Below are 16683 nucleotides of genomic sequence, written 5' to 3'. Positions count from 1 at the left end.
CTGGAATATCATTTGTGGGTTTTTTAAAAAAAGAGAAGGGAAAGATTTAGCTGTTTGCTCATGTCAAGGGCTGGAGCTCAGTGTGGAGCATCTCTGCTCTGCCTGCAGGAGGCCCCGGGTTCAATCCCCAGGTTGGGCTGGGAGAGGTTCCCTGCCTGAAGCCCTGGAGAACTACTGTCTGCTGTGGTGGACAGTCCGGAGCTAGATGAGGCAGTGATCTTCCTGTGTTCCTTTGACGCGCTGTGCGTTGCCCAGGGCCATTGGAGACCACGATGGAGGCATGAAGAATTTAGGGGCTTGATAGGCTGGTGCATGGAGCGTGTGTGAGTCTAACTTCCCAGGTGCTTGTTTGAACCAAATATTTTCTCCATTTCAGATCCTGTTTGACCAAACCCAGAGATCAATTAAAGCACAACTTCAGATGTTTGTTAAAGAGTAAGTTAGCTTTCACTTTTGCTAAGAGCTATGCTTAATGAAGCCTGGCCCAAGGTGCAACCCTTTTTTTTTATTATTAAATCAAAAGGGGGTCTGAATTGTTGCCGCTGGAAATGTTGGCACTGCTGCCTCTCTCTCCCCTCCCCCCAAAAAGCAGCCCCACCCATCCTGCAGACTGAAGGTGGCATAACAGACCTTAACTGAGAATTATACCAAGTTAAAGCGGTGTTTCCCTCATGGGACTGTGAAAGTGAAGCCTGAGGCTTGCTTAATGGTTGCAGAAAGAGAAGTGTGCCTTCACTTCCAGGGCTGCCTGCATGATGGTGGCTGGTAGTGGTGAGATGAAGTTCAGAGACCTTGGCTTGGCTCTGGAATCCCATGTGATTTAGATGTCCGTTGATCAACTGGGGAAAGAGTTAGGGCAGCCTTTAAAATGCCAAAGGTTCCAGAAAATGAGTCTTGTTGTGAAGGTAAATATGTCAGTATCTACTGGGGTTAAAATGTTGGCATTCCACATGTTTGAAGTGCTGGCCTAAGAGGGAGGCGTCCTCTGGAAACAGGACAAGAAGCAGTGAGGGTGAGAGGAGGGCAGAGGAGGGCAACGGAGTGTGGCAATTTATTTCCTATGTGCTCTAGAGATATTAGAAAATTTAAAGATGCGAAAAAGCAGTTTGAGAAAGTCAGCGAAGAGAAAGAGAATGCCCTTGCCAAGAATGCGCAGGTTCCAAGGAACAAGCAGCACGAAGTGGAGGAGGCCACCAACCTTCTGACGGCAACCAGGAAGTGCTTTCGGCACATTGCGCTGGACTATGTGCTGCAGGTGAGCTCGCCAGGGGCGTTTCAGGTGGTCTTTCAGCTCCAAGGACGTCTGTTGTGCTTCTAGGGGGCCCTGATAATGGAGCTCCTCTGGCAGAGGTGAGATTGCTCCAGGTTTCCCCATCAGGGCTGGGTTGGGGGGCAGAGAGGGGGCACAAGCTGCTGGAGATAAAAGGCCAGGCAGAGTGGCAGGAAACTTGGAGCCCGGTGAAAGCTCTGTTAGGCGAGTCAAGGGAAGAGGCTGGTGCCTGGCCATCTCCCAGCAGAGTCATTCTCCGTCAAGTTTTAAATAGCCTTCATCCCATCCCCCACCCCGGCAAGAGCTGGATGGGAGAGGAGTCTTCCAGAGGTGTTCCCACCCACCTCCACCCGGTCCCCCAACTCTGCTTGTGCACCACAAGCCGTCCTTGTGGAAGGCTCTGCAATGGCTGGAGCTGGTGCCTTGGTGAGGCTGCTTCCTCTTCCTCTGATGCCGTGTGCCTGGCTGCTGTCAGATGAGATGCTGGATTGTGGTTTCTGGTCCACATCTCCATAGACTTGCCGAACTCCATCATGAAGCCAGTATAAGCCTCCTCCTGGGAGGAAGGGCGGGATATAAATCTAATAAATAAATAAATAAATAAATAAATTGAAGGACAGCTGTAGGATTATGGAAAGAGATACCCTCCCCTGTCTGTCCATACCCAGTTTGAGTCACAGAAGACCAGGGTGGTCCTGTGGAGTCTCCTTATTCGTGTGTCTGGGTTTTGTTGGCTTCTGCTGATACCAGACAGAGGGATTTATTCATTTCCAAAGTAGCCTTGAAAACAATGTTGACTCTTCTTCCCAAAGGTGATTCCGGAAAGTTAGTTGACCTTTTAGCGGCGCAGCACTGAGATGCGCAGGAAGAAAAAGGTCAAGTGTGTTGGGCAGTTGAGTGAAGGGCTTCAGAGACTGGCACTGGGAAAAGTTCATTGGCTTGAAAAGGAGCAAAGCTGAGATTCTGAGCAATAGCAAGTCTGAATACTCAGTTGCTTAGAGAGAAACTTCTGGTGTGGAGTCTGATCAAGCCAGACGTCTTTGAAGGTTGATGAGCTCATTAGCTTTTGCTAGAAATTTGGTGCTCTGCGGCTGTAAACCCAGTGTGTGACTTGCAAAAAGAAGCAGGTTTTAATGCGTCCTGCAGCCTTTGCTTGAGCTGGTCTGAGTTGCCAGCTCTTCTGACCACAAGCAGCAGTTCTCCTGTTTGTTTTCCAGCCTTTGTTGCCAGTCTTGCACCATTGCTATGGAAGCTTCTAGCTCTGTTAGCGTACTGAAGCAATGAATTTCCCTCCCCCCTAGATTAACGTTCTTCAATCAAAGAGGAGATCAGAGATCCTAAAATCGGTAAGCTTCTCACATGCAAAAAAAAAAGGGAACTGCTGAGTTGGAATTGATTAACAAAAGTGACCCTGAGCTCTCTCTGGGGTCTGATCTTCGGCAGAGCTCCATGCACAGTGACAGTCCGCTGTGTGGGAACTGCTGGAAGTGGGTGTGTCCTTTGGAGAAAGGTGGGTGTGGCATGTTTTGCAAGGTGCCAGAGGGCAGAGGGGATCCTGAGAGCCTGGGTATGAGTGATGAATATGAGGGATGCTGGAAGCCAACTTAAACGCTGTCTTCTCAGACCTGCACCTTTCTCCCTGCTAGATGTTGTCCTTCATGTATGCCCACTTGGCCTTTTTCCATCAAGGCTACGACCTTTTTAGTGAACTTGGACCTTACATGAATGACCTTGGAGCTCAGGTAACAAATGGAATGGGTTGCTGTGGCCAGGTTCGTCCCTCCAGGGGTGTTGCCACGGGGGGGGGAGAGGGAAGGGAGAGGAAGACCTAGAGTAAGCTGCACTTGGCAACACCGTTAGCAGGCTGCTTAAATTTGGGTGGGTCCGCTGGGGCTCTGCCTGGATGAGAATGGCTTACATGTTGAACCCCCAATGTGAGGATGTGGCAAAGGGCCAACCTCCCTAGCAGGGTCACAGTGGAAAGACACAAAAGTATTGCTTTACTACAGGGGTAGGGAACCTGCAGAGCTCCAGATGTTGCCAGGCTGCAGCTCCCATCATCCTCAGCCGCTGGCCCATGCTGGGAGTTGAAGTCAGCAATACTGAAGGACCACCGCTGTCCTGCACTCTGCTTTGCTCCATAAAAATCCCGCTATTGGAGTTGGGCATTGGGAATACCATCTCCTTGCTCCCCATCCTTCCAGTTTCCTGGTGCACTAAGAGTAGGCTCTGTTCTGCACCCAGTGAAAGTGCCAGGCCAACTTTTCTTTCTTGGGTATTGAGGTGCACGCTGTAGCAGCAACCCAGAGAGGGCTGGGGTAAGGTTGTGGAAGGCTGAGTAGCCAGGATGGCTGCGTGCACCCTCTGCTGTCGGAGGCCGCCTGCCTGTCAGGCACTAGTAGCTGGGAAGCGCTGCTGCACGTGCGCTGTGGGCCTGCTGCCCAGGGCTTCCCTTGGGGCACCTGCGAGGGCAGGATGTTGGTCTGGGGGCCCCCCTTGGCCTGATCCAGGTGCCGATGGGCCCTTCTTAACAATCCGCTTGTGTGAAGGATGCCTTGGCATCCTCTTCCTGCGGCCGCAGCTGCCTTTTAACGGGCTCTTTGGCCCATGGCCAGCCTCCCTGAACAGAGTCCTCTGCCCGGCTCTCGCCTGATGCGGCAGCATCGAAATGGCTCTCTCCCCTAGTCCGCAGTGGACAGGAGGAGCAGACTCTGCTGGCTGTGCTGGTGGGGAGTCTGAGCTGAGCCCTTGCTCCTACCACTGGGGAGAACCACTTCTTTGCTCCTGCTGTGGGAAAGGCTGGCCAGGCACCGAGAGCTGCTCTGGCGGCATGAGTCACCGTTTCCTCGGGCCGGTCCTTGCAATGCAGCAGCCCCCTTGATCTCTGGCCCCCTTGATCGTCTGGGAAGCCAGCAGGAAGCGGGGCAGGCCTGGCCCAGCCTTAAGCCAGGAAAGCACCATGGGAGTCTGAGAGTGGCAGACAGGCAGGCTGAAGAAAGTCTTCTGTGCGGGGAGCATACCTGGGGGGTGACGGGAAGGGGGGGGCTCGACACACAAAAAGCAAGACCATCTCTGTTGCCCGTGAAGTGTCAAGAGTGTGCATCCCCCCTCCTTTTTTTTTGCAGCTTGACCGGCTGGCTGCAGATGCTGCACGTGAGAAAAGAGAGATGGAGCAAAAACATTCCACTATTCAGCAAAAGGTACTACTGCGAGGGGTGCTGGATGCAACTGTCTGGACCCTTTTGTCTCCTGCACGGGGCATGGCTGCACTGAGCACACCGCCGGCAGCTTCATGGGGCTGGAGAGCTGCCCAGTGAGCTCCTGCTTCCCATGCAGGCCTTCATCTCTTTCTTGCAGCAGCTGCCCTTAGCGCCACATCACAGACTGCACAAGGGCAAGGAGAGGAGAGGCCGGCTGTGCTCCAGTCCTGAGTTCCAACGGGCTGCATGGCTTGCAACCCTGATCCTTAAGTCCTTAAGGTTCAAGGTGGCCATCTGCCAACCAGGGTTACTGTAGTTTCTCCACCTGATAACCAAATACTGATTCTGTCAGCTGTATTCAAATGCCTTTTTGAAGTGGAGGGGTCCATTGTGTTTGTCAAGAATTTAAACCTGAGCCTGTTAGGTGTCTCCTAACTCCCCAAGTTGGGCAAAGCTCCAGTTAAAGCAACTGATAAAATGTTGGTGAAGGTCCTCTAGCCTTTCCTCACGCTCTGCATTCAAGAGTAGTTGAGCCAAGATCTTTCCATCTGATTGCTTTGGTAGAGCCCCCCACCCCCACCCTCTTGAGGTGGATCTGCTGACGTTTCCATGATTTACTTCAGCCAGGACTCTACTCTTCTCCCCTGCCTGCCCTCCTCCCCAGGTCCACTTCCCTGCCTCTTTGAATTCAGTTGTTTTAGAATCATAGGACAGTAGAATTGGAAGGGGCCTCTAAGGCCATCCAGTTCAACCCCCTGCTCAATGCAAGGATCCACCTTAAAGCATACCTGGCAGGTGGCTGTCCAGCTGCCTCTTGAATGCCTCCAGTGTTGGAGAGCCCACCACCTCCCTAGGTCACGGGTTCCATTGTTGTACCGCTCTAACCGTTAGGAAATTTTCCTGATGTTCAGTTAAAATCTCGCTTCCTGCAACTTGAGTCCATTATTCCTGATCTTGCACTCTGGGATGATCGAGAAGAGGTCCTGGCCCTCCTCTGTGTGGCAACCTTTCACGTATCTGAGGAGTGCTATCATATCTCCCCTCAGTCTTCTCTTCTGCAGGCTAAACATGCCCAGTTCTTTCAGTCTCTCCTCACAGGGCTTTGTTTCCAGTCCCCTAATCATCCTTGTTGCCCTCCTCTGAACCTGTTCCAGTTTGTCTGCATCCTTCTTGAAGTGTGGTGTCCGGAACTAGGCTCAGTAGCCTAACCAGTGCAATTTGGAAACTATACTCCTGTTAATGATGTCTAATATAGCATTTGTCTTTTTTGCAGCCACATCACACTGTTGGCTCATATTCAGCTTGTGATCAACAACAATTCCAAGATCTTTCTCACATGTTGTATAGAATCATAGAGTTGGAAGGGGCCTTGTAGGCCATCGAGTCCAACCCCCTGCTCACAGCAGGAAATCCACAACTAGAGCATCTCCCGCAGACAGCCGTCCAGCCTCTGCTTGAAGACATCCAGCGAAGGGCATCCCACCACCTCCCTAGGCAGTCGGTTCCATTGCCGAACTGCCCTTACTGTCAAGAAGTTCCTTCTAATGTCCAATCTGAATCTACGCTACTGCAACTTAAAACCATTAGACCTAGTCCTACCCTCTGGGGCAGCAGAGAACAAATCTCTACCCTCCTCTATGTGACAGTCCTTCAGGTACTTGAAGAGTGCAATCATGTCACCCCTCAGCCTTCTCTTCACCAGACTGAACATGCCAAGTTCCTTCAACCTTTCCTCATAAGACTTGTTCTCCATACCAGCTATCATCCTCGTCGCCCTCTTCTGAACCCGCTCTAACTTGTCTATATCTTTCTTAAAATGAGGCGCCCAGAACTGAATGCAGTATTCCCAGAATGGTCCCAGAATCCAAACCTCTCCCGTATTGCTGAGCCAAGCATCCCCCATCTTATAACTGTGCATTTGGTTTCTTTTTCCTAAATGTAGAACTTTGCACTTATCCCTGTTAAATTTCATTCTGTTGTTTTCAGCCCAAATACTGATTCTGTCAGCTGTATTCAAATGCCTATCAGGGTTCCTTGGAATTTTGTTTCTGTCTTCCAGGGTATGGGCTATCTCTCCCAATTTTTTATCATCTGCAAATCTGATAAGCATTCCCTACATCTCATCCAAGTCATTAATAAAAATGTTGATGAGCCCTGTGCCTAGAACATCAGAAGAGCCTGCTGCATCAGGCCAGTGGGGCGCCATCTAGTCCAGTTCTCATAATGGCCAACTAGATGCCTGTGGGAAGCCCACAAGCAGGACCTGAGTGCAAGCGCTCCCTCCCCTCCTGAGATTTCCAGAACCTGGCGTTCAGAAGCATTCTGCCTCCGACTGGGGAGGCAGAGCAGAGCCATCATGGCTAGTAGCCTTTCATACTGTTACCCTCTATTTGAATCAACCCTCTTTAAAAGCCATCCAGGTTGGTGGCCATCACTGCTGCCTCTGGGAGCCACAGATTAACTGTGCACTGCGTGAAGAAGGACTTCCTTTGGTCTGTCCTGAATCTTCCAACGTTCAGCTTCCTTGGATGTCCACAAGTTCTAGTGTTATGGGAGAGGGAGAAAAAGTTCTCTGTATCCATTTTTTCCGTGCCATGCATACTTTTTTACACTTCTATCATTTCCCTTCCTAATCACCTTTTCTCCAAACTAAAAAGCCCCAAATGCTGCAACCTTTCCTTAGAGGGGAGTCGCTCCATCCCCTTGATCATCTGGGTTGCCCTTTTCTGAACCTTTTTCAACTCTACAATATCCTTTTTGAGGTGAGGTGACCAGAACTGTACACAGTATTCCAAATGCGGCCGCGCTGTAGATTTATGCAACAGCGTTATTTATTTATTTAATTAATTTATATCTCACTCTTCCTCCCAGTAGGAGGTATTATATCAGCAGTTTTATTTTCAATACCTTTCCTAATGATCCCTAGCATAGAATTTGCCATTTTCACAGCTGCCACACATACTTAAACCCCAAAGTCTCGTTCCTGGTCAGTCACTGCCAGTGCAGACCCCATGACCATATATCTGAAAAAATTGTGGATTTTCCCCCAACTTGCATCACTTTACATTTGCTTACGTTAAATTGCCTTTGCCATTTTACCACCCATTCACTCAGTTTGGAGAGGTCCTTCTGGAGCAATCCATTTTTGTTTTAACAAGTTAAAAAGCACAGCTCCTAATGCCAATCCTTGAGGGACTCCACTTTCTACAGTCCTCCACTGGGAGAACTGTTCATTTATTCCTGCTCTCTGTTTCCTTCTGCTTAACAGTTCCTGACCTGTAAGAGGATCCCTCCTCTTATTCCATGACTGCTAAGCTTACCCAGGAGTCTTCGGTGAGGGACCTTGTCCAAAGCTTTTGGAAAGTACAGGGCACCATGTCAACCGGATCATCTCGATCTGTGTGCTTGTTGACGCTCTTAAAGAACTCCAGCACGCTGGTGAGGCAGGACTTGCCGTTGCAGAAGCCATGAGGGTTCTTCTTCAGCAAGGCTTCCCTCCCTACTGTCTTGCTGGCCTCCTGCAGCCCTGTGCTCATCTGGCTGACTGAGGTGTGCAAGTGGCGTCATGACACTAGAGCCCGGAAGAAAGGCTTTGCTCCTGGTCTGCTGCCACTTGCTCTGTGGTTCACTAAGGGAGAGGAAGAGAGACCAGCCGGTGAGACGCTCAGGTGGCTGTTTGATGATGATGCTCTTTGTTGCTCCTCCTGCGCTTCAGTGGAACAGGACGGTGTCATTTTTTCCCTGCTAGGACTTCTCCAGTGATGACACTAAGCTGGAATACAACATTGATGCAGCCAGTGGCATTGTCATGGAGGGCTACCTCTTCAAGCGAGCCAGCAATGCCTTCAAGACCTGGAACAGGTAATGCTGCTGCCGCCGCGTTGGGCTTTGCTGTGTGCTCCCTGGCGGACTGCCCTCTGCGCCTCGCCAACTCGTTGGGCTGGTATTTGAGGCCGCCTCTTCCTCTTCTGTCTGCCCCCAACTGGGACGAATCCCTTTTGGTGCAGGGCTGTGAAGATGCACCTTTCCAGCCCCCATTTTGTTTTCTGTGAGCATCTGTCTGTCCATGGCCATACTGGGTGGGAATCGTACCTTTCCATTGGCTGGAGGCTCCTTCTGCTGCTGTTCATTATGATATTTGGCTGACAACAAGTTAAATCAGTTACAGGTGATTTTGTTGTCTTTCTCTTTGTAGATTAATGTTAGTGGTGGAAGATGGTGTGAAATGGGGGCTCTTGGGGGCGCAGGTGAAGTCACTCTGAAGAGCCTCGGTCCAACTCCCTTGGGTTGGGGTATGCTGCACAGGCTCATCTCTCGCCTTTCAGTAGGATCATTGAATTGTCTGCTGCATCTGATTAATTCGGTGTGTCTGACTATGTTTGAAAACCACCCCCTTTAGGTTGTGCCTGCTCCATTCCCATTTGCTGCATTTCATTGCCCTTTGACTCCCAGCTCAGGAATAATGAGAAACAAGGAGATTCGAGCATGTTCTTCACAATGAGATCAACTCCAGCTTGCTATTTCAAGCAGTGAGGTGAAGTGGGCCAATGCTCTTTCCAAGCCTGCTTGTCCAGATGAATATTGCAGAGAGCTGCTTCCTCTTTAGCAGGGCTTAACTCTCCTGGAACAAAACACTGAAGCAAGACCCTGATTGAGACCTCAGCTGCTGTACGTGTGGACAGCAACAGGCCATGCTGTCTCCTGTGGGTGGGTCCAGGTCTTTTCTCCTGATGGTAGAGACTCGCAAGCCAGAGAATGGCCTCTGCCAAGCTGTTGCTAGTGGGCCTGTGGCACTCCAGTGGGTATCATCCTGTACCTCCTATTGCCATGCTGGAAACGGGCGTAGAATCTGCCCTGGGCTCCTACTGGAAGGAAGGACGGGATATAAATCTAACAATATAATAATAATAATAATAACTGAGAAGAGAAGATATGCCAGACTTAGGTTTTGGTTGCCTTGGTGCCTTGTTTCCCTGCTCCGAATGTCCCTGATGTTCACAATTCCTAAGAAGTAGGAAAGTTTGCTTCTGCTGCTGGCCTGGGTAGTTGCCTGCTTCATTCGGGGCCAGTTTGATGTGTGTGAGCCCAGCACTTGCAGCCGACAGTGTCAACACTGATGTTTGAGGAAAGTGGCTTTCCTTATTTCGCCTGTGGGGATCTTTTTATGCATCTATGAAAACTTACAAGCTCTTCACCACAAGGTCCCAGGGTCACTTCCAGTGATACGCGTGCAGGAATTGCGCGTGTTTGAACCCTTTGACTTGGGAGTGATGGCTTTATTCCTGAGGGTTATCTACCAGGGAGAAGGTCCACCTTGGCAACGGTGCCCTGAGAATCGGGCGCTTCCTCCAGAGCGGCCTGCCTGGTGCCTGCTGTGTCCCACCAGCACCAGCCAAAGACCCCCTTATTTTCCCAGGCCTTCTGGGCTAGACTTGTAGTATCCTGGTTTGGTTTTATCTGGCTCTTATGGTCTTTGCCCTCTTTTAGCCTTTGTTTTATCATTCTGCTTTGTGTTTACCTCCATCTTAATTGTTTTTGTGTTTTCCATTTATGTTGAATTTCCTGTAATGTGGAGGGTTGGGCTCCATATTGCACAAACTACTCTCTCAAGCAGTGCCAAATACTCCAGTGTTTCCCCTAGTTGCTGTAGATGGCAACGTTGACCTACGTGTGTGAGTGTGTGTGTGTGTGTGTGTGTGTGAGAGAGAGAGAGAGAGAGAGAGAATGAATCTGGGTTAGTATCTTTGCATTGGCTGAGGCTGGCATCTCCACTTTCTTTTCTGAGCTACAACATGCTGGCGCTCTGTTTATTTTGCTTGGGTTTTTTACTTTGTACATGCTCATTTCTTCATCTTTTCCCCTCTTATGTTCTAATCCTCCCCGTTTTCTCCACATGACAGGAAAAAGCCCGATGGCCTCAGGTACTGCTCAGCTTCTGCCATCCCTTCCCCTCCTCCTCACCACCTTCTCTGGGCACGCATGCAAGCTCTGAATCTTCTAACACCTCCCCCCTTCCACTCTGATGACTTGCAGTGGATAACAAGCCTCACAGGAGGGCCCCTTCCTGTTGCTCAGTGGCTTAAGCAGGTTTGATGGATTTAGGGTCACGGAGAAAAGGGCCCCCTTCCACGCAGATGTGCCCTTGTTCATGGCACAGGGAACCTTGGCATTTTGGGTGAACTGGCTTACAGAGTGCTGCAGGGTCACCTGTGTCAGATGCATTAGAGGTCTCAGCCTCTCCAGAACCAGCAAAAAGGTTCCCCTCTGACAAGACTGGCTTGAGAATTTATCAGCTTGATTGCTGGTGTCATGCTCTCTTAAAAGAAAAATCATGGGAAGTGTGGCGAGGTTTTGTCTTGTGTATCTGAAGCTGACTTTGCTGCTGCCCTCTCTAGCCGTAGGTCTGCAGCAGCCAGTGTTGGATGGCCAGAGTAGGTGCCCACTGTCCCCTTTCTGCTCAGATCCAAGAGGTGGAGCGCAGGGCACTGTCTTGGGCTTAGAATGTATTTATTTATTATTCGATTTATATCCCGCCCTTCCTCCCAGCAGGAGCCCAGGGTGGCAAACAGAAACGCTAAAAACACTTTAAATCGTCATAAAAACAGACCTTAAAATACATTAAAACAAAACATCTTTAAAAACTTGTTTTTTAAAAAAGGTTTCAAATCATCTTTTTAAAAAAGGTTTAAAAACATATTAAAAAGCAATTCCAGCACAGACGCAGACTGGGATAAGGTCTCAACTTAAAAGGCTTGTTGAAAGAGAAAGGACTTCAATAGGCGCCAAAAAGATAGCAGAGATGGCGCCTGTCTAATATTTAATGTAGAAGAAGTGGCTTCCCAGGGGCTGGGGAGAAAGGTCCCTGGGTCCCCATTAGGTGCTCAGTTCCTGTCTGCTTGCTCTCTGCCCCCCAAAAAGCATTATGAAGCTGGGGAGGCAAGAGGCTGCAGCGAGTGATGTCTAAAGGACCTCCTGGCTACATCTCCTGCTTGACTGTTCCTCTCTCCTCCCTCCCTCCATGCACAGTTCCTGCAGCTGACCCTGCTCTTCTGGTCGAAGCAGGGGCTGGGGTGTGTGATATTATTTATTTATTTATTTATCAATTATTCGATTTATGTCCCGCCCTTCCTCCCAGCAGGAACCCAGGGTGGCAAACAAAAGCACTAAAAACACTTTAAAATATCATAAAAACTTTAAAATACATTAAAATAAAACATCTTTAAAATCATTGTTTTAAAAAGCTTTCAAGACATCTTAAAAAAAAGTTTAAAATGTTATTGTTTTTTTTTAAAAAAAGCACCATAGCACCAAGTAGGCACAACATGAGATGTGTCTTTGCATTCGATGTGTAGAAAGCCGAATGGGCTTCCAGGCAGAAAGAGCAAAGCAGAGTGGGCTCTCCTGACCCCCTAATTCTGCCATTTCCCACAGGGTAAGTAGATGGCTTCCCATGTGCAGAGTTACAGGTTTTCAGCAGGCCTTGGTGGTCCCTCTGAAGTTTCCCTTTCCCCAGCTTGGAAGTCACACGCTGGACTTCAGAGGCACTATGAGGGAGGGGCCTCTCTGAGCCTAGCAGGAGATAGAGCGGCGACTCTGGCGGTGGTGGGCAGGAGCGCCACACGCTCGCCAGATGGGAAGAGGGCAGGTGGGTCGTGCCCCCCTCCCATTTTCTGGGCAGAGGGTTGGACTTGTCTGGAAATTGACATGCTGTCCCTCTGGCTAATGTCAGGCCTGGAGCCGGATGAAGAGCAGGCCATGACCATCTGTGCAGTACATCGTTACAGGATGCCAAATCAGCAGCCCGTTCCCCTTGCCCCATCACACACACACACACACACATACTTCAAGGCAGACAAGTGTCAGTTGAAAGTGTCCCCCTGCCCCCCAGCAAAGAAAGAGCAGTGATCTCTGCTAGCAACAAAACTAGAACACGCACACCCCCCAACTGGTTAATGAACCCCCCTCCCTTGCTGATCTCTGTCGACTGGTACTGCAAGAAACCCTGTTAGGCTCACTGTGGGTCTTCCTTTGTTTTTCCTGCTGGCTGTTCTGAGTTTTGCCCCATTGCATGTTCTCTGGCGGCATTGCAGCCCCTTCTCTCTCCCTGCTTTGACCTCACCCAGAGCAGCCCTGAAGATCTGTCATCTTTTCTGTCTGCACCGTGGTCTGGATTAGCTGCTTGATTGCTGCCTTCTCCTCCTTGCAATAAACACTTTGGATGTGTTTTAAAGTGCAGTCATGACTTCCATCATAAATTTGGGATAATGTTTAACCGTGTATAAACCTAACTTCTTGGGTGGAGTACTTGCTTTAAAATGATAGTGTCTTCATTAGCCTTTGTCAATTAAGCACTCGACATGCATCCGCCACTGTGGAATGTAGCAGAGGAGCTCTTGCTGACGCCACACAGCTCTGTCTATGGGCCTCTGCGTTCCTTGCCACTTCTGGATTATGGATATGAAATGCATCATTAATCAGAACTCCCTAACCAAACCCCACGACTTTTACCATTATTTGGCAGGCAGCACAACGGTCCCCAACGTTGTAGGAAGAAACTGCACAAGGGTTATTCTTTGATTTATTTAAGGCATTTCTAAACTGCTTAATCATTAGAATTCCTAAGCGGCGTACATAAAAATTAACCATATAGAAAATAATTCATAAAATCAAACGCTACTGATGGAACAAGAACATCTTAGTCATGAGGGTGCCTGTCTCGTCTCAGCCACAAGGGAATTCCACGACACCAACACGAGAACCTTGAACCTGGCCTGGCAGCACATGGACAGCCAGTGCAAGCTTTTAGGTGCCAGTCTTGTGTGTTGGAAGTTGCTTGTCCCCACCAGCAGTCCAGCTGCAGCTTCCAGACCAGGCCCAAGAGTAGCCCCACATATTTCTATTACTTTATTTTAGGCATTTATATACCACTTGACCATTAGCATTGCTAAGCGTTATTAGCCTGGGAGCGCCATAGGACAGACATAGAGCACTGCTGCTGCGGCACTTCTTAGGCCGGTTGGTGGCTTATTGTAGTGGTGGACAGACGTCAGGCTTGCATGGACCAGTGTCTTTTCGTGGTTCACCAGCTGGAGCCATGCCAAGGGGTGGCTCCTTAGAGAGGAGGGCGGATGTACGCTCAGAGGGTGCCTTGCTCTCTAATTCTGTGGGGGTGGTATTATATAGCTGCACTAGCACAACAGGATTTTCCCCCTCCTCCCACTGCGTGTGCCCCACCCCAGATCTTCTCTGGAGAACAGAGTTAGGGGGGAGGAGGGGGAGAATGTTCTGCTGCGCAAGGAGGAGAGTTCACTTCAGCACTACGTTGAATACAACCCCAGGCATATCTTCCTCCGGGAATACATTTTCAGTAGCAGAACCGGGCTCACAGTCCTTTCATGCACAAGTCCAGTCCTGGCCTTGCCCCCCTCCCATGCTACCTTCATTTCCACAGCCTAATTTTTTTGCAGAGGGTGGGGGAGTTGTTGCCACCATTATGAAGAAGTGGGAGTCAGAGGTCCTTGATGACCTACTGCACATCACCTGGGGATCTGACAGAGGATCTCAGTCTAGATTCTGCCCACCCCAGGATTATTGTACATTGACCCACCAAACTAATATTCCTGGGATGCTTATTGATCTATTTCCATCAATGCCCTATAAGTCACACAGCCCACAGCTTGGGGGGGGGTGCACACACTTACTACATTTTGCAGGCAGATGTTCTTGAGGTCATCTTTGTTGCCAGGTAGCTGGGCTGGCTGGGAGAGACCTGCCCAGAGTCCAGTCAGAATAAGTGGGCATGGGGGAAGCAGCTTAGTCTGGGTGGAGCCGGGCCTGGCTCCTTGCCTTCCGTGGCCTCCGTTTTGCCAGCTTGCCTGATCAACAGTGTGAAAGGCACCCTGAGAAGGGACGGGGGATCGGTCGGGTAGCCCTAACATGTGGCTGGGAGGGTTATCCAGAAACTGGGATGTTGTGTCGCCGGGTGAATTGGGGAGACCCCTGCCTCTTTGTAGTTGGGTGGCTTTAATGTTGCCCCTCATCAGAGACCTCCTACACCACATGCCGTAATTGTGAGAGATGGAGTCCTGATCCCAGGATAGTATTGCCAAATGCACTACCTTTGAAAGGCAGCAAGAGTGTCAGTCGTCCAAACAGAAGAGAGCCAGGGAGCCCCCCGTCCCACAAGGCAGGCCGTTGCAGGTGGAGGGCAGAGCCAGCAGCAAAGCAGCGCCTCCCAGATGCCGCCAGACTCCATCTCCCACGTCATCCTCAGTCATTGGCTGTGCTGACTGCTGGGAGGGATTCCAGCAGCATCTCAAGGGCAACCGCTCAGCCACCCTTGGACACATTTTGGAACAAGCTCCTCGGAGGCATGAGATTGGGCCTGCTGCCCCAAAGCAAGGGGAGAACAGCTCTGTTTTTAAAAAGTGGGTTTTGATGCACATTTCTTCTCCATGTTTTTGTGCATGAGAGGGAAGCAAACTCCACTGCACTGGGGTACAAACCAGCCATTGGAAGTAGCAATTTTAAAAACTCCTGTCATCCAGTTTTGGCCCAGAAAAGAGGTTCTGCATGATGGACTCCATTCCAAGAGCCCCGGAGCCTTGACTTGACCTGCGCACATTCCTCAGTGGGGAAGTAATTTCCTTCTTCTAGCGCTTTAGTTTTAGTCGGTGGCTGACCCTCCAACAACACTGTGAGGTTTAGCTCCTGTTTTTCAGAGGGAAGCGAATGGTGACTTGCTGAAGTACGGGCAATAAGCCTTTGCCCTCAAGACCCCCACCCCTCTCCCATATACAGGCCCCAACTCTCCTTGCTTTTGTTGATTGATGTGCCACTGAGCCAGTGAAGGCTTGTAGCTCTCTCGTGTTAAGGTGGTTTCTCTCCCTGGGATGTAGTCTCTCACTGCCAGATGAGTGGGATTGATTTTGCTCCCTTCGTTTGTGCAGGCGCTGGTTTTCCATACAGAACAATCAACTAGTCTACCAGAAAAGATTTAAGGTGAGTCCTGTAAAAGCATTAATTTGGGGAGGGCTCTCGGGGCTGGGAGTGCAAGAGAAGGTTGTGACCGCGTCTGCCAGTTTGACAACCCAAACTGTTTGCAAGTATTAAGCACATGAAGGGGGGGTGCGCATGATTGTTTTGGCAACACCACCTGCCATTTAGCAGTTTTTTCCTTCCCTCCCTGCGCAGGGGGCAGGCAACAGTATTGCTAGCGAGAAACCCAGTGGAAATGGTGAATGCAAATGCTTGAGGTTTCGATGGACTTGGCCGTGGCATCCCTTGTGGCTGGCTGGCTGGCCGGCCATGTGCTGTGGGAGAAGGCTGCTTCTGGCCCCACTTCTCAGGAGACTCCACCCCTTCCTAGCATTGTGAGATGTGGCTGGAGCAACAGCCTTTATAGTGTCTGCAGGCAGGAGAGGAAATGGCCCCAGCCAAAAAGGAGATGCTTCCAACCCCTGTGCTGTGGAGGCTGGCTTGGTCATGAGCCCGTGAGAGGTGGGAGGTCTTAACAGACCCTGTGGTGGCGCCCTCCAGGGGCTGGCATGGTTTCCCTCCCACGTTTCCGACCAGCAAAGGTGGAGTCAGCAGTGCCTGAAAAGGGCGGCCAGAAGGGGTGGAGCCTTGCCCCCTTGCGCTGGCTAACAGCAGGCCAGAGCAGCCTCTGTGCCTCTTCCTTGGCTTCCCTCTTCCCTTCTCTCCCTAGGATAACCCCACTGTGGTTGTTGAAGACTTGCGGCTGTGCACAGTGAAGCACTGTGAGGACACAGAAAGGCGCTTCTGCTTCGAGGTGGTCTCTCCAACAAAGTAAGGAGTCCTGGGAAGGCTTTATAGAAGAAGGGGCAGTTTGGTGGGGGTTTAAAAAAACAGGTGCAGAAGAAAGACTTCCCTTCTGCTGGGATGCTGGAGAGCCAGTGTGGAGGTGAAGCGGCTGGGCTCAGGCCGTGGAAAGTGGCCTTCAGGGTCCTGCTGAGTCCCGCAGCTGTCTGGAGGGCCTTGGAGTGGTCTCCCAGGGAAACCTCCCCCCTTCCCAGAGAGCTTATGGGACTCCTCACCACCCCCACCCCCAGAGCTGCCAACATGAGCTCCGGGAAGGGATATAAATGTGAGGTGACAAGTTCAAGGGTTGCAGGCCAGACAGCTCTTGAGTTTGCTTATCTAAGTTGGCCCCCGTGCAGAATTGACTAAAGAGTGAGTGAATAGCTGCTAAAA

At 50.4% G+C, this 16683-nt stretch overlaps 1 protein-coding gene across 3 annotated transcripts in view; it reads left to right on the top strand.

Moving 5' to 3' along the window:
• ACAP2 (ArfGAP with coiled-coil, ankyrin repeat and PH domains 2) overlaps positions 1-16683 on the top strand; it is a 70171-nt gene that overhangs the window by 37647 nt on the left and 15841 nt on the right. For 2 of the 3 annotated variants that reach the window (XM_061637675.1, XM_061637677.1), the window contains exons 5-13: positions 377-435; positions 1072-1255; positions 2572-2616; positions 2917-3012; positions 4396-4470; positions 8219-8331; positions 10371-10391; positions 15420-15471; positions 16178-16278. In XM_061637675.1, the coding sequence (XP_061493659.1) occupies positions 377-435; positions 1072-1255; positions 2572-2616; positions 2917-3012; positions 4396-4470; positions 8219-8331; positions 10371-10391; positions 15420-15471; positions 16178-16278 (746 nt within the window). The remainder of the gene's footprint in view (positions 1-376; positions 436-1071; positions 1256-2571; positions 2617-2916; positions 3013-4395; positions 4471-8218; positions 8332-10370; positions 10392-15419; positions 15472-16177; positions 16279-16683) is intronic. The other variant, XM_061637676.1, reaches the window with a different exon arrangement.

Source organism: Rhineura floridana, chromosome 7, assembly GCF_030035675.1.
Source record: "Rhineura floridana isolate rRhiFlo1 chromosome 7, rRhiFlo1.hap2, whole genome shotgun sequence".
In the NCBI taxonomy this organism is placed as follows: Eukaryota; Metazoa; Chordata; class Lepidosauria; order Squamata; family Rhineuridae; genus Rhineura; species Rhineura floridana.
This window is presented reverse-complemented; position numbering and strand designations above follow the sequence as displayed.